Source organism: Rattus norvegicus, chromosome 6 (genome assembly GCF_036323735.1).
Source record: "Rattus norvegicus strain BN/NHsdMcwi chromosome 6, GRCr8, whole genome shotgun sequence".
NCBI classification, from domain to species: Eukaryota; Metazoa; Chordata; class Mammalia; order Rodentia; family Muridae; genus Rattus; species Rattus norvegicus.
The window spans coordinates 76,805,119-76,828,231 of record NC_086024.1 but is presented as its reverse complement, the minus strand read 5'-3'; the positions used below and the strand labels follow the sequence as shown (position 1 = coordinate 76,828,231).

At 43.6% G+C, this 23,113-nt stretch overlaps 1 protein-coding gene and 1 non-coding gene across 17 annotated transcripts in view; both read right to left on the bottom strand.

Annotated features, from left to right (window-relative positions):
• Nucleotides 1-23,113, bottom strand: part of Npas3 (neuronal PAS domain protein 3) — an 825,122-nt gene that overhangs the window by 434,954 nt on the left and 367,055 nt on the right. For 10 of the 16 annotated variants that reach the window (XM_039078152.2, XM_039078154.2, XM_039078160.2 and 7 more), the window contains one exon: nt 1,708-1,790. In XM_039078152.2, coding sequence (XP_038934080.1) covers nt 1,708-1,790 — 83 coding nt within the window. The remainder of the gene's footprint in view (nt 1-1,707; nt 1,791-23,113) is intronic. The other 6 variants (XM_039078153.2, XM_039078155.2, XM_039078157.2 and 3 more) reach the window with 1 other exon arrangement.
• On the bottom strand, nt 2,795-2,930 carry LOC120093424 (small nucleolar RNA SNORA2/SNORA34 family). The gene has a single exon (XR_005486485.1). It is a non-coding gene; the product is annotated as a small nucleolar RNA SNORA2/SNORA34 family (small nucleolar RNA).

The window sequence follows — 23,113 nt, the reverse complement described above, 5'->3', positions numbered from 1 at the left end:
CTAAGTCTGCTCAGTCTTCCCCGAGTGATACCCAGATATAGAGGCTTCTCTTACAGCATGGAGTCTAAGGACAATGTACACCAACCAAACACACTGAGAAGCCAATAGTCTCCTTTTAAAAGCTCCGTTCTCTAAGTAAAGCATGATGTTGAGCAGATATTTGTGATAGCCACCCTATATGATATGTCCATACCAAATTACAGTAAGTTTAAAATCATATTTTTATCAGTTCTAAATTATTGCAACTCCTAACTCACACTCCCAAAGTACTCTGAACTGAGAAAATAATAATCTAGGGTAATAGTCTGATTATCCTCTTTTTGACTAAGTGCAGGACTGAATGTGTCAGGATCTATTCAGTCATAGTCCTGTGTCACATAAGAAGCCAATAATGTATCTGTTACAGTCTATATGGAATATCTAATAGAGTTCCTGATGCTGAATGAAGTAAGTGCAGGGAAGAAAAAAGATAAAATCAGAAGGTCTAAAGAGAAATGGGATCCGTTCTGCATCCTTAAACAAATCTGCAGTTACTGTAAAGGTAACTCAAGTGTTGTTCTTTTTGCAACATCCTTCATGATGGATCAAGAAACACTTCATCTGAAGTAATAGCAGATAGAAAAGAAAATCAGAGACAGACTAGAAACCAAGTCAAGACATCTCAGTGCCTTATACTCTCAGTTGTGAACTATGATTTCTCACACAATAAAACCCTGACAGGAGGATAATGAAAAGAACACATTTCTTTACTTGACCAGCAGGTAGATAGCTCTTCCTTTGAAGACATGCATGTTGGGGCGTAGGGTAGGGCGAGGATTCTCAAGCTACTAGTAAAGGGACTCAAGCACTAAAAGAGGGACTGCACCAAGAGCTGATTTTCTCCAAGGACAAATTCAGAATGTATTCCCAGTACACAAGATTTAGGGGATTACATGCTAGATCCAATCCTACTTAGGGGTATCTTTTGGACTATTCATTTGCTTAGCTCTGAATGGATAAGAATATAGAAAGCATCACCACACCCTCTCAGTGTAGACCAGTGGTCCACTGAAGAAGGTGGAAACAGTAAACACACAGGATAATCTTAAGGTTATAGTGAGATGATTAAATGAGGTGCTGATCCAGAGACGAACTGTCTCTGGTGCTGGAGAACTGCAGCCTCATCCAGGACCTTTCCCATCTATTTATCATGAAATATACTGGCAGAGTCCTTTACTTAAATATAGGCTTAAACATTCACACTGACTCGCTCTCTCATTTGAGGAGGCAAACAGCAGGACTGAAAGCATTTAACAAATACAAACTCAAGCAGAGAACTGAAGTTTGGCGACACACACAACGCCACGGTACTTGCACAACAAAACCCTGCTCTTTGGTAAGCAGTGTGTAGCTCAGAGGACACGAACATATTCACTTGCAAACACGGCACACACGTGACCACTCCAGCAACAGCCTGTTATATACACTGTGCATCGACGACGTGCAACTCATCTAAATTATTACAGCACAGGTAATACTTGCCCTCCCTTTCTCATTAATTTTCCCTCAAGGAATGGCTTTCTAAAAAGGAAAAGACAGAAAAAAATTTCATAAGGATATGTGAATTCCAAGAAAAAATAACGATAATCAAATACATATCTGAAACTAAAAGCTTGTATGAGAAGGTTACAAATAGGATAAGGCGGAAGAAAGACTTTTTAAAGGTACCTGCAAAATGTGGCTTCCCAAATGTGCTTCAAATACTTCAATGGCCAGTGCACTCGGGCTCCGCCTTCGTTGTGCACCTATAACTTGAAAGAAAAGAGAGAGAGAGAGAAAAGAAAAAAATAATTTAGTTGGAGCTCTGGCCTCAAAGCTTCAATCTCTCCCCATTTACATTAGCACTCTGCATAGCACCAATGAGTTCTGAAAGAAACTCTGGTCGCTGTCAGTTTGGGTTCTGAGTTGTTTGAACGTTAAGTTTCAGCTGAATAAGAACATCTATATAAACTTTAAAAAATAAAAAAAACTAAATAAGCAAACACCCCTGCCAAAAGAAAAACCCTCCAGATTTAAAATTTTACCTTTTACATAGTTTTTCTTATACCGAAATTAAAAAAAACAAAACAAAACCACACACAAACATTCCTACTCCTTTAGAACAAATGAGTACAGTTTTTCTCTAAATCTTAACATTATTTTAAGCACCTAGAGCGAAAGTCCCACCCCACCACCACTGCCAGAGCAAGATAAACTCCTAAAAACCCAAGCAGGACACAACTAGTGTTTTCTAATGTGTAAGTTCATCACAATTTAGAGTTACAAGAGTGTCAGATGACAGATTCTCATTAAGGAGCTTTGGCACTGCTGTCAGGTGTCATGAAGAGTGGCTTCCATATCTCTGAGTACCCATGTGACTATTCTATACATCCAGTGAGCAGTGTAGATGGACCTTGATCACTGTGTGCCTCCATCAGTGACTGCTTGTGGTCTCAAGATGCCAACCATCACTGTTCTCCTACCTGAGCATCAACTCTCTGGTACCTGTCACTAATGGAGACCTCAAAACTAAAGTGCACTTCAGACACAGTGTGGATGGAATCCAGAATTGAGGGTCCTTTCTTCCCAGTACTCCCAAGGTGCAGTGCCAGTTTGATGGCCTGTGGGCTGTCTATTCTTTCTTCTAAGTTCTAGAGTGTCGTATACACCTGTCTGTTTTTTTTAAGTTATTAGGTCATTCCCAGTACTTTCCCCAGTACTCTGCTGTTCCTAAGAATCAGTCATAACTGAGGCTGTCAAACCAGACACAACAAGGGGTTGTTTCTTCCAAATGGAATAGTCACTCTCTATTGAAGTCCAGAAGAGCCAACAAACCACAGGAAGACAGTTCTCTAGGCGTCTGCTTGAAACCAACAGCTACAGTACGACTGCTGGTCTTCAGTGAGAGCCATGACACCTGTCTGTTTTACAGAGACTTGAGATAGGACATGTTCGAGGGGCTTTTCTACATTTCTGACAAGAAAGCTTCTCCATGTCTTTCTGCTTCTTCACCACCATTTAGGTTGGAAACAACATCAAAAGCCTTGGTTTCCTCACAGCTAAACCCACATTCAGCTAGTGGACAAGACAGTCCTGTAAAACAGTACCAGAGGAATGCTACTTTATTTTGGTGACCTCATTAATCACTCCTACCGAGAGCCAAGTAGGGTTGCAACACCAATACATAGCACATGCTTATTGTGCTGTGTAGACATGGGAAACCTACTCTTATCCATGAAAGGAGGTATCTAAAAGGTACTGTGAAGATAGCCTGATGCCAAGTGCCACTGTGGCTGCAAGAGAAAAAGGGATGTGTATAAACTATAATTGAAGAGTGATGATTATTAAGAAATATTCCAGCTGGAATTCCAGCCCTATGCCCCTGTTTGCTTCAGAGGTACAACATGTAATTAATAATTTTCAAATGAAAGAAAAAAACCCATTTCTCTGCTGAGATTAATCTTTATCATAGGTGCAGACATAGGATTTAATTTTTCATATTTAAATATATTTAGGCAGTAATGCTGTGTGTGTGTGTGTGTGTGTGTGTGTGTGTGTGTGTGTGCATGTGCCTCTGATTAATTTTCTATTCTAACTTGCACATTACTCCCTTCAAAACTCCTTTGGCATTTTTGATAATGCAGCTGTCTTGCTGAATACTGTTTTCAGTTTCTACAGTGTTAATTGCACATTATGGTAGCTTGGTGTGAATGATCCTGCATGAATAAAATCTGCAGCCTTTTTCCCCCCCAAAGATTATGGGGATGGGTGGCGTTTAGGAGGGAGAAGAGGAGAGCTGAAAAACTTCTAAAATGTCCACTCCCTTTTTTGAGGCAGTAATTAGGATCCAGAATTTATTAATAGCTCAGAATTTGGGGAGATTTTCAATTACAAGGCTCAAAATAAATAGCCGCATGTCGTTTTAGGAAGGATGAGTACTGAACTTTCGGCGACAAACTATTCCATGAACGACTCAGTAAGGTGTGACTGAAAGTGCTACAGCCACTAACTTTAGAGAGACCTCCAGCCTCCCAGGGAACATAAGGAAGCTTTTATTTACTAGAAGGCCCACAAGACAGGCTCTAGCAACCACTGATGGCAGGTCAAATGTGCCTACAAGCTCAGAAACTGTTGTCTTGACTAACCCTGGGATGATGCAAGCCTGGCTTCTGCTGGCCTTTCTTTTCCTCTTCCTTCACGGGTGCTCAGGTTACCCTACAAACAGACAGACCTCTTCCCCTGGTCTCCATCCCTGCCTTTGACCCAAACAGTTATTCTTTGTTCTCCAAATCCTCGGGACACCTCAGCATGCATCCCACTAGCGTAATATACCAGTATCCTGTAAGTGTTTTCATGCTATTCTACTCCATGGCGTTTTTATGATGCTGGAACTTCTCTTGATTTATCTGTTTTGCACTTATGCAGGTGATGTGGGGCTGTAATGACAGCGCCTAATTTTACAACCAACATAAATATGTTAAACAGGAGCCCATTACGCCCCTGGTAGGAGCCCTGCTTTAACTCTGGCATTATCGGTAACTGAATAGATGTTAAATATGGACTTCTCCTGCACTTCTCCTTTGGTACTCTGCAGTGTGAGAATTGGTGGACTTGTGACAGTGGAACAATGGAAACAGCTATTGTGTTTCTCTGCATTAATCTCACCAAGTTCACAAAGTATCATTGACGCCCAGAAGAGCTGAAGGGCATGACCTCTGTGAGGTCTGCTGTCTTCAGCATAGTGACCTGCTTTATGAATATGTCTCTGACTTCTCTGTTCTAAAAGGTTACACTTTCCAAGTTTGTTTGGTAGGCCCCCAACAACAGTGCCAAAGCACTAGGTTGGTTGTTTTGTTTGTTTGTTTTTTCTTTTCCATTTCACCTGCTGATATATTTCATTTATCACTTTATTTAATAAGTGACTACTTTCAAAATCAAAAGAGCACTAAATTAATAAACACACCCATAAGCAGGACATTACTAAATAAATGGAGAATACTTTCCATTGTCTGTGACAATTGCCACTAACACACTGACAGAAACGAGCGATGAATAATTTGAACAGCACATATAAACTGTTAAAAGAAAGCAAGTACATCATATAACTCAACTTAAAACTCCATTCAACATTTGCTAAGTGCCCATTTGGTGTTGAAAAATCTCTAGCCAGGAAGTGGTGACTGGTGTTGGGAATCAGTAAACAAACACAAGAAAATCTTCAGAAATTTAAGACTAGGCCCAGCATGAAATTATCCTTAAAAAGCACCATCATCTCATATTTTAAAGAGGCTAAAAAGGAAGCACCCAGAGTCTTAGAGATTTTTTAAATGAAAAAAAATGTGCAGGGGGAAAACATTAATTGTTTCAAAGACATCAGCATAGGAATCCTGATCTTATGTTTCAGAAATCCACAATGATATGAGAAGTTGTCCTAGCCCTCATTAGAAGACAGAAGACATCCAAGGAAACCACCATTTAAACCCAAGCTTAAAAACGTTGTACCTCAACAATGTCAGCCAAAATATTCTACTCTAGACCCCATTGTAACCACTCATGGTGGTCTCCAAGAATTAATTCTGTGCAATAAAATACACTCCTCTTTCAAAAATGCACCCCCAACACCCAGTCCTATTCTGAACTGGTGCTCCATGCCTCCAGGGACAAGGTGGGGAGGGGGGGCTGGGGATTAGCACTCAGTGGGAGTTTGACCTATTCAGCCAAAAGGTCAACTTGCCATGGAAGCATCCATTAGAAGTAGAAACAGGACAGCTCAGTAGACACACGTAATGAAAGGAGGGAAGTCATGGGCTCTGGTTGCCTTGAGGCCTGCTCTGCCCTTTCCCTTCCTATCCCTCTACATGCAGAGCCCCTACCAGCACCGTTCACAATGCAAGGGGCAACCACAGGCTGGGAGCCGCAGAAAGGCTGCTGCCGAAGGAAGGGTTCACTGGAGAAAAGAGAAAGGTCTTCCACAGTGAGGAGTATGACACATGGGAAAGTAAGGAGTGGCTGACAAGAAGCTCATTCAAAGTTAATCCCACCCCATTTCCCAACACCCAAGGCCAATGCTGCCCTTAAGTCTACTGGTGACATCCCAAGAATGGACCCCTCCACCCAGAGAAAAGGTGTGGTCACCTCCCACGGCATGGAGTAATCTCGGTCCCACACTGAGTTTGGGGGACGGGAGGTCCAAAGGACAAGCTTAATGGCATCTCCAGAGCTTGCTCCCTGAGCTGCAGTACTGGGACTTGACAGTGGGGCACTGGAGGAGAGTAGAGGATAGAATGCTAAGGAGTCTTTCCATGGCTACCAGTGGAACAAAAAGAGATTTTCCTTTAGTACCTCAATTAGGATCCCTCACAGTAGGGCCAGGGAAGTCAGAAATCTTTCTCAGGGGCCATATTAGTTTATAATGTACAAATCTCTTTCTCCCTCCCTCCCTCCCTCTCCCCTTTCTCCCTATTCTTCCCTCCCCTCTCTCCCGTTCTCTCTAAACCCTCCTCCTCCCTTCTTCTCTGTGAGGCTACCAAGAAATTTCCACTATCTACATGTAACATTAGGTCAAATCTCAATTTTGAATCAAGGGCACACTGTTCTGCCCAGTGTCTACAACCTCCCCAATTTAACTAAGCTCTTACATGCTCTGAGTACGCCTTATATCCAGAGATTGCCAGATCGGAGAAACAGCACTGAAACAGGGCTCAGTATCAGAGTAGCTCACAGCAGCGCCAAGACTACAGTTGCAATTGGAAGGCCAGGCACACCATGGAAGATGTGTTGTTCTTCTGGTGTACATTGAAAACAAATACAAGGTTCTCCCAAAGTGCTCTCACCAAAGTTAGTTGCTGCCTTTTAAAATCTAGGCCAGAGAAGAAAAATAGCTATTTCACTGTCAATCAGGCTTCTGGGGGCCTAATTAAAAATCATTTCAAGGGCTGGGCATGGTAGCACAACCCTTTAATCCCAGCACTTTGGAGGCAGAAGCAGGCAGAGTTCTTAGAGTTTACAGCTACCCTGGTCTACATAATGAATTTTATCCATGGCTACGTAGAGAGACTCTTATAAAAATAAAATAAAATAAAGGAACTAGAAAGATGGCTGGGTGGTTTAGAGGATTTGCTGCTCTTGCAGTGGAACTGGGTTCAATTCCCAGTACCTACGTGACGACTCAAAATCATCTACAAGTCCACTTCCAGAGGATCCAATGCCTCCTTCTGGCCTCCACTGGCACCAGGCATTAATGAAGTTCACATATGTCCATGTGGATCAAACACTCATGCATATAAAATAAAATAAATAAATCTAAAGTAATTAAAAACAATTACAAGAATAACCCCCCCCCATATGCTGTAACAATGCACTCTGGGCCTATTTTGAAACTCATATTTTAATATTCCTTTTAAAGTTCATAATCTGAATCCTAGAACTTATTACACATTATAGAATAGTACCAATCCAGAAAAAAAAAAGGAGGCACTTAATCCAAGGAAATAATTGAAACTTTAAGCAGTCTTATGCTAATTGGAAAGTTCTCTGATGCAACACATTTAAATTTCTCCCACCATTTAAGTATGGTTTGAATGCATTGAGTAAATTTAAGTATGGATTGGATCCACTGAAAGAAGTAGGGATGCTATGCCTGGATGTTTTCATCTTACAAACGGGTTGCTGAACTGGGAGGAAGGAAATGTTGCCTGCTCCTCTCAAAAATCCTTGCAGGTTTTGCTTCAAGTATCACAGCACCACGTCAACAGGGCTGGCTTGTGAGGAGAACGTTTCTCCTCCTCACTTTAGGAACTGACGAGTTTCTTATGATGTTTGCAAAACTGTTGCAATTTTCTGTTTCAGAATGGCACAGTAAGAAGTTGAACTGGCAGCCATGTTCCCTATCTCCCTTTAACAGCTTTCAGCATACTTGATCACCACAAACCACTGCCTCTTTGCAGTTGGAAGTCTCCCATCAAAATCGTCACTATTCCACACCTCACTTCTCATTTCCACTGGAGGAGGTAAGAATTCCAGGTAGATGTTGCAGCATCCGTAGCTAACAAGATGATAAAATGGAGTTTGCCCAACGATCTTGGAATTCCTCCGTGGACTACTCGTGTAAGGTCCTCACATGGTCACTTACAGGGTGGTTAGCATTTGATGGGAGAACACACACTTTCCTTTGACAATGGAATTCTTAAGGCAGTGGCTTAAGCAGTATTTGGAATGATGGCACCTGTGGGTAGTCTTCACCACCAAAGCCTAAGGAGGATATATCCTCAGGAAAAGATGGGCATGACCCTCAGCTGGGCCGAGCCTCAGGGATGCCAGGGCACATGATGGGTGCCTCAGGGATGCCAGGGCACATGATGGGTGCCTCAGTGATGCCAGGGCACATGATGGGTGCCTCAAGAGATGCCAGGGCACATGATGGGTGCCTCAAGAGATGCCAGGGCACATGAGAGGTTTTATCTTCATAAGATTCCCAAAATAATTCAAATTCAAAGAGGACTATTTTTTAAAATAAACTTTACTTACTACTCAATCGTTCCAACTTAACTTTTTTACTTTAAAATAATTTTATGTGTAACTAAAATAAACACACACACACGTACACACAGACACACCACACACCACACACACACACCACACACACACACACACACCACACACACACACACACACCACACATAAATACACACACCACACACACACACCACACACACACACACCACACATACATACACACACCACACACACACCACACACATACACACACACACACCACACACACCCCCACACACACACCACACACATACACACACACACACCACACACACACACACCACACACACACACCCCACACACACACCACACACACACCCCCCACACACACTCCACACACACCACACACACACCCACACACCACACACACACACCACACACACACCCACACACCACACACACACACCACACACACACACACACCCCACACACACACCCACTCACACACCACACACACAGACACACCCACACACTCCACACACACACCACACACACACACCCCAAACACACACCACACACACACATCACACACACACACCCCCACACCCCCCACACACACCACACACACCACACACACACACACACACACACACACACACACACACACACACACACGAGCATGGTACTGCTTATCAAGAATTTTAATCCAGAACTACTCCAAGGATAACCAAAGTGTTTTTGGGTATATTTGTTGGCTTCCTAAACCTGTATTTGGTTGTATTGGAGTGAACGGTTAAATTCAATGGAGGAAATGAGAGTTTCTTCATTTTCTTTACAAAATAAATACAAGATTTTAAAAATCAGACAAACCAACCAACAGTTCCTCCCTGTAGATTCCCAGAGATACAGCAAGTATTGGGCTGCCTCCCTCTCCAGGAGCCACAGGACAGAGACTTAGGAGACAGGAGTCTTGAGTTCCTTTGCGTAAGAACTCAGAAAGAAGATACAGAGTCATTTATCCTGGCTCGGGGATGCTGTAGCAAATACAGGCTGCGCCCACTGGGAAGCAGGCACTCCTCTGATTCAGGACCCAACAGTGATCCGGTTCCCAGAGGGATGCAGATGCTCGTGTTGGGAAGCTACAGGCTTACATGCCACCCCCACAGAATGTACTCAGCTTGCACTGACAGTCAGCAGGATCTAGTTTGGAGGAGGCTCTCATCTTGTGTAAACTTCTCTTCTTCCCAGGTATGGCAGACAGGATCATCAAGAGTCTCTCACAGGAAGGCACCACATGTCCTCTGACCCGTAGCTCTCCAAAAGCAAAGAAGATGCTCTGACTTTGGGATTTGAGCAGAGCATTAGCTTGTCCTTCATCGGGAGGGAAGCACCTTCCATGGATACACTGAAACTTTTCTTGAGAGTTTAACACGTTAGTAGGAGGTGGGGATGGGGTTGGTGGTCAGAGATTTGGTGCTGTCCCATGGGCAGGGATTCTCTCATTTTGCAAACTGACAAGTCCCTCTGCTGAGCTACTCACAGCTGCAACCTTCCTAACTTCAGGGGCACCAGACAGACGAAGGTTTCGCCTCCCAGTCAGAGTGGTACCCATTACCGGTCAGTCAGCCTGCGTCAGCTGCATTACTGGTGGAACAAAGAGGCCCCATCAGCTACCTTCTTCTACTCAATCTCATCTCAGGGTTTCTATGTTACGACTTTTGTGCCATCTGCTCCAAATTCCAAGGTAAGTCAGGCACACCCTCACAACTCTCATCGAATGGTCATCAGCTCTGGGTTTCCTAGGTTGCACACACAAAGGGGGATAAAGAAATCTCAGATCCCCAGGAAGCAGCTTATTTGCTTCTGGGGGAACAGCAAGGGAATGTCTCCTGCCCTGTCTACATTTTCTCTTCTGGTCATCCATTCATGTACTCATTCATCCTTCCTCCTTCCCACTCTCTCCTATTTCCTCTCTTCCCCCTCCTTTTCTCTCTGGCTATTGGGCCCCATCAATGCCTGGCAGCTTCCTGAGTAACTTTTTCTCTGCCAAAGGAGCCATCAGTGTCAACAGTTCACAAAGCAGTAGGGCCAGGGAAGGCTGGGTCACAAGACACAAGGCTCTGCTTGTAACAGCACCTGCACCTGCTCTTGACGTCACTCTGCTCCATTTCCAGAGCCCAACCATCCCCATATGATAACCCGATGAAGACATATAATACGAAAGACATTAATTTCATTGACCTCAGGGACACGAGCCTCCATTTCCATTCCTAGAAGAAAGGTAAAAACACTCACGAAAAATATTTGTTGAGCCTCTCTTCTCTGCTGGGGCATTGTACTAAAAGAAACGCTGGGGTTGGGGATTTAGCTCAGTGGTAGAGCACTTGCCTAGCAAGCACAAGGCCCTGGGTTCGGTCCCCAGCTCCGAAAAAAAGAAAAGAAAGAAAAAAAAAGAAAGAAACGCTGATGAGAAGGTACCGACTCTCCAGGTGACCCGAGCACCATGTGGGGACTGACAAGCAAATTGAACAAAACGCAGAAACCAGATAAATGAAGCCAGCACAGGGGCAGGGAGAGCGGGAGAAAAAAATGTCCAGAGTGAGGTCTAATGACAGATGAGCTACAGTAGTCTAACTTCTGAAGTCAGACACAACGGCAACTGCTGTACACACAGGTTTGGGCCTCATCGTCTCGTCTGCTGCACGTTGTTTTTCTTTAGCAACATCACCCATGGACTGCAAACCATCAGAGATTTGCAGGCACGCACCCCAGCCTTCCTGGGACTGGTGACTGTGGCAGAGAAGTCACAACACATTACCCAGAAGGACCGATGTGCACTCAGTGCTAGCAGCCAACCCTACTGCTTCCTGTGTCTTCTCTGGAACACGTACTCTCGTCATGGCATTCAGCTCGGTACTGTGTGACGTAAGTGAGTCACATACTAGACGGCCACGCCATCCGGAAGCTTGAGTGGTACAGCATTGCAATACTCAGGCCCCTTATGGGGGATGTCTGACTCATTTTCGAGAGGCTGCCTATCCCTCTGCCTGGAGAGGGGGCTCACTGGGAGGGTTCATATTACTGGGAGGCAGCTTTGCACACAAGAAAGGATTTGGGCTCTGGAGTTAATCAAATCCAGTGTTAAATCCTATTTATCCCAAATTAGCTGGGTCTTACTGGGAAATTAGGCTCCATGGACCTCAATTTCTTCTTCTGTCAAAACAGTCACTGCCTCTTATAGCAATTGTGAAGACTTAGGATGGGCCCCACCCAACTTTAATTTCCTTAGAACTTATTTGCATAATATCTGTCCCTTCCCTAGCTCCTACCTTCATAAGCCAGGGGATTCGGGTTGTATCATTAAAACTCTAGCAGTTAAAATGAAGCCCAGAGCACAGAAGGCACACAGTAAATAGTGAACAAATAAACATTTCCCAGCATGGTAGCCAACCCATGAGCGGTGCTCAGCCTTCTCTCCTCGTTACTGGAAGCAGAGGCCAGAGCTAAAGGCTCTTTGGCTGACTGTCTTTATCCCATATGTGATGGGAAAAGGAGGAATTTTTTTGTGTATGTGGTCACCAGCTCCTGCCTTTCCTAAAGCATGATGTCATATCCACAGTGTCACCACACACCCTGTGGAGCCAACTGCAATCAGGGCCTCAAACCAGCACACACACACATTTCCCACACACTTGGGCCAAGAGCCAGCAGCAATTCACCAAGTGTCAGCAACTGCCCAGTGAGTTTTCCTTTGAAGGATTCCCTCATGCCCTGTTCCAGCAGTCGCTGATGGTCGCTTTATGATGCTGAATGCCTCAGACATAATTCGATTAGCTAAACACATATAGCCGCTACCACTAGAAGCCAAAACCAGTTCTTGTATCCTACCATCTTTCTCATAAAGTGATTAAGTTAGATTAACAGAGGCAATTAGTTAGATTGGTAGGGGCAAATTTTGGTAGGATGCAAGGTAGCTTGGGTAAAGTTTAAAAGGAAACCAGAGAGATGGAAGCCATTTGGAATACATGAATCTGTCAACAGACTCACAAGACAATCAGACGGAACCAGGGCAGCCCAGACATATATGTTTGGGTATACATCACTCCCATGAACTATATTAAGAAAATTTGACCTGTTATGTAGATTCAAGGCTGACCTCAAGCCTTTAGGGAAAGGTTTCAGGGGCTTCTAACATCTCCTTCTGAATAATAAGGCTGCTTAAGCAAATCCTCACCCAGACACAATATTGAACTATAAAGCTTTGTGCATGTAACTATAGAGACTTCCAGGGAAAGCCAGCCACAGCTCTCAGGTCAAGAATTCTTGCTTCAGACAAGAACCAAATCTTCACATAGACCCTGCACCATCAGCAGGACTGAATAACTGATTCACTGGATGAATGAGTAAGTAATCAAATGAATGAATGCAAGGGGGTTCGGAGACAGAGTACACAGCTAAAGCAGACACTTGTATTCTGTGTGGAGACTGAAAGAAGCAGCCAGTTAGTGGGTTTATTCACAAAAATTGCCTTGTGGAATTATCCGCAGCCCCGCCCCTTCTAAATGCAGACAGAGCGAGGAGAGGGAAAAGAGATAATGAAGGTTTGCAAATGAAGTGGGGCACAACTGTGCAATCAATCAACGTTTTCTGAAAAAGGATCTGCATCCCTTGCCAAAAATCTGAACCGAACAACTGAGCTGGAATTCTGATGAGAACGGACTTTGCCACTAGCCACGAATTTTATTCAGCCTCCAGCTGTCTTGCTTCCCTTTCCAGAAAGTCACGGGTCTCCTCAGTGTGGGAGGTTCATACCTGCGAATAGATGTCACCGTGTTGGTTCTTTTCATATACCTTTATCGAGGATTTCCTCTGTGCCAGACAGTGTGTTAGTTGAAAAAAAAAAGTAAGTCAATGGTTTGTGTAAGTATCCAATGAGGGCCTACTAAGTGCTAGGCATTGGCCATCAAAGTCTGAATGGATGGAAGAGGTGACTCTACATTGCTGTGGAGAGGCCGGACCATATTGGCAGCCATAATACACAAACATCTGCAGAGAAGAAGCAGGGGATTGCAGTGCTCAAAGGTGGGAGAGGAAAATGGTTCCAGGGAATATGTACAGGCAGGAGGTCAGAGAAGGCCCTCCAGGAATACAATATTCAAGCATTGCACATAAAAGAGATATAAAGTCCAGCTAAAGGAAGAGCAGATCTGAAAGGTCCCCACATGTGAGAAGCTTGCCAGGTTCCAATGTTTGACAAGTAAGCATCCCTCTCAGGGATATAAAGCCTAGCAGAGGAGAGGAGAGAAGGGCAAGGGAGGGACAGAGGGACAGAGGGAGGGGAAAGGGAGGGGAGATGGGGGAGGGGGAGGGGAGAGAAATGGTTGACTTGGGAAGAGTTCAGGAGAAGAAACATCCAACTTTAGTGAAACTCAACAATTAAAAGAGGAGAAGAAATAGTTGGGATACAATGATCTCAAATCTTTCCAGACAAACAAGGCATATTAGGACTTTGTGATGGTCTGAATAAGAGTGCCCTCTATAGGCTCAAGTATCTGAACAGGTGGTCCCTAGTTGGTGGCCGTATTTGGTAGGTTGAAGAGGCATGGCCTTGCTGAGGGAAGTACATCACTGGGGATGGGCTTAGAGAGTTCAAAAACTCATGACACCCCAATTTATCTTCTGTTTCCTGTTGGAGTTAAAATGTGAGCTCTAAGCTTGCTCTTCTGTTACCGTATCTACTTCTTGCTGCCACAGTGAATGTTATCCCTCTGGAACTACCCCAATAACCTTCTTTCCCATGAGTTGTCTTGGTCATGGTGCTTGATCATAGCCATAGAGACATAACTCATATAAGACTCCATTTTGTTCCTAGCCGCCATGTGAACTCAACTATTTATGATCTGCCTTACTTTTCCTCCTTCACTGTGCACACAAGAATTCAGCCAAGCACCCTGGTCTCCACTCATGGAGTGTATTTCCTGCCAGTTTACAAAGGTACATGTCCTTATATGTAACTTTATAAAGATACCAAAAATGCTCCCAAAATTCAAGACCTCAGTCTGCTACAACGATGCCTAAAGGTTTGCTCCTCACTTCAGTCACCACAGATGCTCTCTCCTGGTTTGGTAGGCCCTTAGTTTCTCTGTCATTGTGTCTCTTGCCAAGGCAAAAGCTTTACATGCCATAAAAAGAGGTGTGGCCCAGAATTGCCTTTGGAGCCCCTTCAAATCCAGAGTCACAAAAGCACTATTACTTCCTTTCAGCCAAAAGCTGTCTCAGCCAACTGTTGGAAGAGATTATTAAGACACCCAGGTGTGGACTAAAAGAATATTAAGTAATGGGGGAGGGGACTGGGAAACATTGTATCTGTTGGGAAAAGCAATTGAAAGGGCGAAACCTTAGCTCAGTTCTCCTCCCATTATTTAATGACTTTGGATTAAGCCAATGAAGAAAAAAATTGGGACTATTTTGTGGGGCGCAGAAGGCCTTGCTTCCCGAGAATTCATTCTCAGCCACAACTGCCTCACCTCTGCTGGAGTAGAGACAGATGAATTTTTCTGTAATTTCCAAAACTACTGGTCTATTACCCTCATTGCCAGGATTCAAGAAGCAATATCCGCTTCTCTCCCTTTAGTGTGTTCCCCTCCGATTCTCTCCAACCAGGCTGCTCTGAGGCCTTTTGAGTCCCCTGAATGTTCGGTCGCCGTCTTTCTTAGACTGATTCGCTCCTCTTCACTTGTAACGTCACTGCTCCTTCTCCTGTTTCTACAGACTTCCTCCACCGTTGGGAAGAACGCTGGAGGCACGGTCTGTCTTAACTTGGTTCGGCTCGTATACGGATTTTGTTTTCCACAAGACAGATGGAGCCAACCGAGGTTTAGCTGCGACCTCTGCGATTTCCTTCATAGGACCTTGAAAGTTTTATTAATCTATACTCACAATGACTTAGGAACACTGAAAAAGTAGAGGAGGCTATTGTAATTCATAAAGGCCCAATTCTTCAAGTTATCTACCGTTATTTCTCCCAGCAGTTCTGCTGTTTACAAGTTGGTGATAGCCGATAAGACCCTTGATATCCTAGTTTTAGCTTCTCCACGCTCTACCGTGAGACACTAATACCCTGTCAGAAGAGTTACGGCAAGGTCAAATGCCAGGGCTTGTGACAGTTTCCCAGCACATACCTGACAAAAGTACATGTTAGTTCTGACTTTTTAATCTCTCTGTAGCAAGTAATATTGTGTGCTGATAAAGGTTTTTGATATGAAGAATTAAGGAATGTCACCAGTGTGCTTGTGCCTAAACACCACTTTCCTGTTATTTACTAGGCTGTAGGTGGTATTGGGTCAGCTAGAAAAGAAATCTCAGCAATACGATAACCCCCCAAAAATTCAACTTATTACTTTCTATCTTAGCACTTTGTTCAATAATTCAAAGACCTATGATGTGCAAAGAGCCTACTAGGCTGACTCAGTGCTTAAGAGAGGTATTGCTAATTGAGTTCCCTGCTGCTTCAAAGGTATGTATCCAATTGTCACTTAAAATACAACCCTGAAGATTTTATAGCATCCATCGCTTATCACAGATAGGAACAGCGAATGGTTATTAGGGATATACTGTCTTTGATGGTATACTACAGATCTTGAACAAAACAATCCTTCTTGAAAATAAAGTTGAAGTTGGTATCTGGGGTTGTCGGGGGTATATATACATTTATGTATACAAGTGTTCATGCATTATATTTCTGTGCACATTTTAAAATTTCCACGTATGGCCCCATTTCCAAGTTAGAGACGGCAGGTACTGGATGGCTTGACTAAATCACCCCACCTAGTACAGAGACATATGAGTAAAATATTCTTACTGGAAGTAGGGAGATCAGCTAAAGAAATGTATTTATACATGTTAGAGCTAAAAATTAAAAAATTAAAGGGACTGTGAATTAATTTTTGTTATTACTATATTTTATATTGTAAAGGTGATTTTTTTAAGTATATTTTGACCAGAAGCTTTTTAAACTGAGTCTCCACATATGTCAGTCAAACAGAGCTCGGCAAGCCTGCATGGAGTCTATTAAAGAGGGAATAAGGTTCATGAATTTCAAGCATGGAGGGCTCTAATTACCTCATGCTCAAACTTTAACTACAAAACTCAGATAAATTGCTGTACTAAACCCATCGAGGATCCTCTACCTGATTGGTGCCAGAGCCTCTGAAGCTCAGCGAAGCTGATCCCAGCGAGCATTTGCAAATCAGTCCCGAGGGACCATGTCCTGGACCTGTCCCTAATGAGTATGTAGGCATTACTTGGATGTTTTGGTAAAGCTGCCCGGTAAATTAGGCCATCTGAAATTTTATTAGCCACAAAGCATTACAGCAGACGGTCACTGAGGCTAGGAATGCTGGGGGAAATAGCTACCCTTTAAAAGATCGTCTAACCAGGTACCCCGAATCTTTTACAGGTCCTGGCTGGCAGTGGTAACATTAAACTAATTGGCTAATAGTTACAGCTATCTCTTCAGTGCCTTTGTGCTTAGAGGTGTGACCCTGTCTCAAACCAATTTATGTAGACCCAGAGGGTGGTCCTATATTTATTCTAGTTCTGTGTATGAATTAAATTCAAAAGGAAAAGAAACAGCCTCATCTCTCTGTGTGTAGCTACGGTGTAACACGCAGAGCCTGAGTTTGTGGACTAACAGCCTAAAAGTTGGAAGACAGCAAATACTTGAGGCAGAGAGGACTGGAGAAAACAAACACTCTTCTCAAATATTCAAGACATCCATATTTTATCCAAAGAGGCACGGAGGAGAAACGTGGCTTTTTCTCTGCCTGGCGTTACACCCGCCATGGCTATTTATCCAGTAACAAACTTTTATAGACGTGAAATATTTGAAGAAGTCCTTTAGAAATGGCCCGAGGTGATTTCAAACTTAACAGACCCTGTCCCACCAGAGCTCATTACAGTGAATTTTATAACAAAGTGCCTTCTACTTAATTTTCAGAGCCTAGCCAAGCGTATGAGAAACGCAGCTGCATTAAGCGCAATTAATGGCACAATAAAAAGCAGGAGAGGGCTGTTTAACACCCAAGAAACAGCAGTAAACACTGGCTTCATGCTCTCCTACAGGCAGTCATGTGGCAAAGGGCCTGGGGTGTGAGATTTTCCTACCAAAAGGGTAAATGCCTCTCGCTGCAACAAAGTGTGTCCTTCAACCCCTCCTCTCCAACGCTGTACAAAGGGCCAGAAAGTTGTTCCCTCCAGTTATGGTCCCCAGCATCCTCACTCCCCTTGTGCAGGAGCCCAACACAGCGAGCTCATGTTCCCTTCAGTGAGGGAGAAGGACAAACTCAACTGTGCTAAAAAGGAGACTAACAGCAAGTGACTCATACCATAGATAACAATTTGGCTTCATAACTAACAAAGTTGACTGGCCAATGACAGAAAAAGGAAATGTCTTCAATCAGAACAGTTTTCAAACAAACCAAAAAAAAAGTTAGTTTATAGGCAAAAAATAATTATAGTGATGTTTGCAAACCTCTTTAATGATGAAAACTCATCATTTAGAATTTGAACATGAGAGACATCCAAAAATAAACAAAAGCCCCAGCGGTTGGTGTGATGCTGGAGCACTGGTCAGTCAGTCAGGGAGTTTGTCAATGACAGTGTGCAGTCATCCGGTCTGGCTGAGTATGCAGGCAGACCAGGGTGTAGACGGAGAATCACCAGCTCATCCTCAGACCTCTTAGTTATAAACATGACAAAGTGACATTATGTAACATGGGCAGTGCTGACACCCAATTTTTACACATACTCCTATATGCTTTAAGTCCTAAGCTACTTACGATAACTCAAAAATGTAAATACCCTGTAAACAATTTTATGCTGTATTATTTACAGAATAAGACAAAATGGGATTACATGTTATTGACTGACATTAATGCTTTTCAAAATTTTTTTTTTTGCATCTTGGAGAATTCGTGGACAAAGAATGAGGGTATAGTGAGCCAAGTGTTTTCGCTTGAAAACTCAGGAACACAGTCATTTTGTCATGGGAAGCCGTTGATAATACCTGCAGTCTTAGCAGCCCAGTCTGAACTTGGGATCTTCCTGTTTCCATGTCTGAATAAATCTGTTGTTTGAGCAATCTGAATAAGGTAGAAAATAAAGCTATGTTTTTGAATAAAATCTCTACCAAGGGTCTAAGAACTTGGCCAGGTGCTTGAGCACCTAACTAGTGCTCCTGAGGCATTTGAGCACAGCACTGAGGGGTTAATAATACCAACAGGGGCAGGAAGGAAGAAGTGGAGGGAAATGTCCGGGAAGAAGGAGGAAGCCCTACAGCACATGAAAGCAGAGTCTTTCTAATCTGCAGCACATGCAGACATGACTGAGCTGATACAGAAAGAGTGACAATTTCCAGAAGTCATGTTGCTGAAAACAAGCTCCCAACCTTCTCGAACAAAACTCTCCTGAGAACATTCACACGTACACTGCTTTCTCCATCCTCCAGGGTTCAGCCTTGGCCGAAGGTGCTCACGGGTCATGCGAGGAGTCAGGGAGCTTCATCAGCTGTGGAATATTCAGGTGGGACCTCAGGCTGACAGGCGGCAGGGCCTGAGTCTAGGTGGTGTCTCTTTAGAGACAGCATAGCCGGTAAAGGTGCCTACCACCCGAGTCTTATTCTTGGAACCCACATGGTAAAAAGATCAGGACCAGCCCCTGTTCTTCCCTGACCTCTGAATGGAAGCTGTGGCAGTCACAAGTGTACAGATATGCATGGAATGCCCAATATGTAAAATAATAATTAAAAATATTTTATGTTGGAATTCTGAGTACTCCTTGGGTGAATAAAAAATTGTGTATCTCGAGACAAATGAAACATAAATGGAATGAAGGATGCTAACTTTTCAACTGTGGAGACAAAAAGAGGCAGCACAGAATGGGCCTGGGCCACCGGGCCTGGGTATGGGTGGACATAGTGAGCCATTTTCTGAACACAGGCGTGCTTGCAAAAGAAGTCATCTATATTTTATTCTTTAGAAAACATACAAAACAAGATACATTTTTCAAAAGTATAGCTCACTCTGTTTCTAAATGACCTAAATTTGGCCAAAAATAAGTCATTTGCGCTAATAGTTTCCAAATGAGGTATTCCATTACTAGCCCTCTCCCCTCAGAAGGTTTGCTCAATCCTGCTGTTATTTTCATGAAAACTGGCATCGATAGCTTCTCTATCCGTGTAGGATTCAAAGCAGCGTATCCATCTGCAGATAAGGCTCGATTGAGAACTCACCCAGCCCGGTGCAGTCAGCTTGTGCCCCACTCCTGCCCACGCCGAAGGGCCCCACACTGCAGGGGAGAAGAGTGTAACTTCTAGAAGAAGCAGGCCAATTGAGACTGCAGCCATGGACCTGCTGCATTTACTCGCTGAGGCTTTAGGCAACTTACTGCGTCCTGCTAAGCCTTGCATTTCTCCTCTCCAAAGTACTTACGGACTGGACTGCTATGGGAATTCAAGGATGCAAAAGCATGGACATGATACACTCGGGTGTGGATTTCCTATCCACTTCTCTCCTATTGTAGAACTCTTGAAAATCGGGCATCTCCCAGGAGGACCGACTCCTCCTGTCTAGCCTTCCGGGGTTGCCATTACTCTATTCTCTTGGCTCAGACTTCCTGTCAATCTGATTTCAGCTCATGCAAACACCCTGCCATTCTGGCATTATCAAGTGAGCCACCCTTCCATCCGGCCAGCATGAATAGTTGGAAGACATCTTGCCCTGATCTGTGCTCTTCAAACATATGCCAGGCTGTTCCTTCTAGCCTGCCCTCTGGACCCTACCTGCAATTTTCTATATTGAGGTGGTTCATACTTAACAGCTCCAGATGCCAGTAGGTGTCCTTAACTATTCTTCTCAAATACATCTAAGAGATGTTTTTTTTGTTGTTTTGTTTTATTTTGTTCTGTCTTACCTTTTACAGTGTCTGGGGGAAAAAATCTGAATAACCCATTCAAAATGCTTCTGATTGAGCAGAGATACTTGTTAGCAGGTGTAGGGTGAGGGGGGTGGAGAGCCTCCCTAGCTTGCAAGGCAGCAAAGATTGATGTCACCAGCTTGCTTCTCCTTTCATCCCTTGGGGAATGGAGCTTTGCCAACAGGGTAGGAATTCTGATCGTGCAGAGGCAAAGATCAGTTTTGAACATGGAATTCTTTCAGGGTAATGAGGGTATCTTACAGTCATTATCCTCCCGAGCAGAGTGAGGATGGGGGTACTGGCTAACCTGATGGCAACTAGGCTCCAGGGAGCCCCAGGAGGCACCACTGGCAGGGGCAAGGAGACACCACACGGAGTGGGAAAGGATTCTAATAATTTCAGCCTATGTTAGAGGTCTCCCAGCATCATCCTAGTGCCAAGGAGAGGTGATGAAATCCCTCCCCTGCCTTGGGACCACCAGGCTGCCAGGAACTACAAACCCTATAAAAATGGTCAGTTTTATTGTGAGTATACATTTAGGCTTTGTGCGCATCCCAAGATTCATTTGTATTATTTTCCCCCAAGAAAGAGCACACTGGCTTCCCACACTGCAAACTATACACTTTTGTTTCCAATGCTTACCAGTGGATCCCAATTGCCTTGAGGACTAAGATCACAGCTGAAGTTATCCTGACCCCAAAATCAACATTTCTATACACCCCGGAGTCTTTCTATAAAGAAGTGTTTGTGATAACGATTAATTTCAAGCAACTAAGAGTGGCTAGTGAAGAATGAAATGAGATTCCACCAGGAAGAATCATACAGGATTCCACTGTTTACGTTTTCAGCGGTGACTGTAAACACCAGAGGGAAACTCAGGGTCCCAGCAGAGGGCAGGTTGTTTCAACCTGGACATACATCCTCAGGCTAGTTACAGGAGTGCATGTATTCCAGACAGAGTAATAAAAAATTACTTAATTCCCTAGCCTTCCACTTGCTGTACCTGGGTTCTGTGAACAAGAGAAAAGTAAGCTAACTTCAAGGGTATCAATTTATTTTCATATACCTTTTAGCTTTGAGCGGAAACTGCCTCTGTTTTCATCTACAACTTTGACTAAATACTCCTGGATTCTCTATGGCATGGTCAGTTTTAGCTAGGATCACGATAAAAAGCTTTCACAACACCCATGACTGGAATCTTCTGGATCAATTTTTAAGTTGCACCTGAAATTTAGTACCAAGAGCAGCTCTTTGCATTCTTGAACCCAGATTCTCCCGTAACCCTCGTGTATACTCACAAAACAGTGAAGCAGATGCCATCGTGTTGAAAGAGAGCTCCCCACAAATGAAGGAACTGGCTGTAAATGCATTCTATTCCTTAAGAACCATTGATATATGTAGATGCTGGCAATCCGAGGATGAAATAAATTCTGCCTTTACTGCTTAGATTAGCATTGAGAACTAGAGCACAACCATGGGTGAGCTAATCTAACTTTTCTTGATTTTTACTTAAAATTTCCAGTTTATGAGATGAATTTGTGTCTCCATACAAAAGGAACCAGTCTTTTCTCTTTCCCTGTTCTTTGATAAAAGCTACCACCAGTACAATAACAATCTTATTTTATTTTATAAGTAAGATGCTCATTTCTAGGAACCGTTCATAATAAATAGAATTCTGCACATCTGGGTTCATTCTAAGTCTAGGAGCATGGTCATGTTGTACCACAGAAATGCATGAACTTGCTAGGAAACACAGTGCAAACTTCCTTTTTTGTTAAAAGCTACTGGAAGGATCTGATACTTGCACAACAGAGGCCATTTCTCTGCACGAGGTCAGTCTTAAGTGGAAAAAGCAAATGCAGCAAACACTAAGAAACAGGAGAGCGAAGAGCTGTGGTCCTGCCCACTGGAACTGCCTGCCCACTTTCATGAAATAATTAGGTTGCGGGTTCTAGCATTTGCAACGGGAAGTAACTGAGCAGACCCAGCTGGTAATTTCTTAAACCATAAACAAGACTTTGACTAAGATATACCAAGATAGCCGCTCAGTGTTGAGACGTTTTACATTTTTTCATTGAATTGATTCGGTGAAAAGCAGTTCAGAAGCATCGCAAACTTGAGCTCTCCCTTGTTGTGAACGTCTGCATTCATTAACTTAAGCTTCACCCCGGAGCGACACAGTGTGTAGAGGGGAGGAGATGAGGAATCAATTTTAAAAGATAGCACATGGAATGAAATTAGTAAAAGCTGTGGTGTGAGGTTGAAACCATGGAGAGAAATTAAGGCATGAGGGAATGAAGAGCCTACAAAACAAACCGTGGCTCACACTCACAGACCTCTAAACAAGCCCGAGTCTGACAAAAACCTGCCATCATTCAATCACAGCCACCAAAGGCATCCTAGGGAGGTGTGGATTCAATTACTGAGCAACAGGACACCAACAACCAAGTGGATATTTGTGTAAAAATGTACATGCGTTGGCATAAAAGTCAAACTGTTTGAAGTTGGGATGGAGGACAGAGATCCAGAGAAAGAAGATTAGAAGAGATAGAAATTTAAACATGGAGCAGCTCAGCCGGCCGATGCCTGTGACAGACAGACACTGGCAATGATGACACGTGGCCCAGTG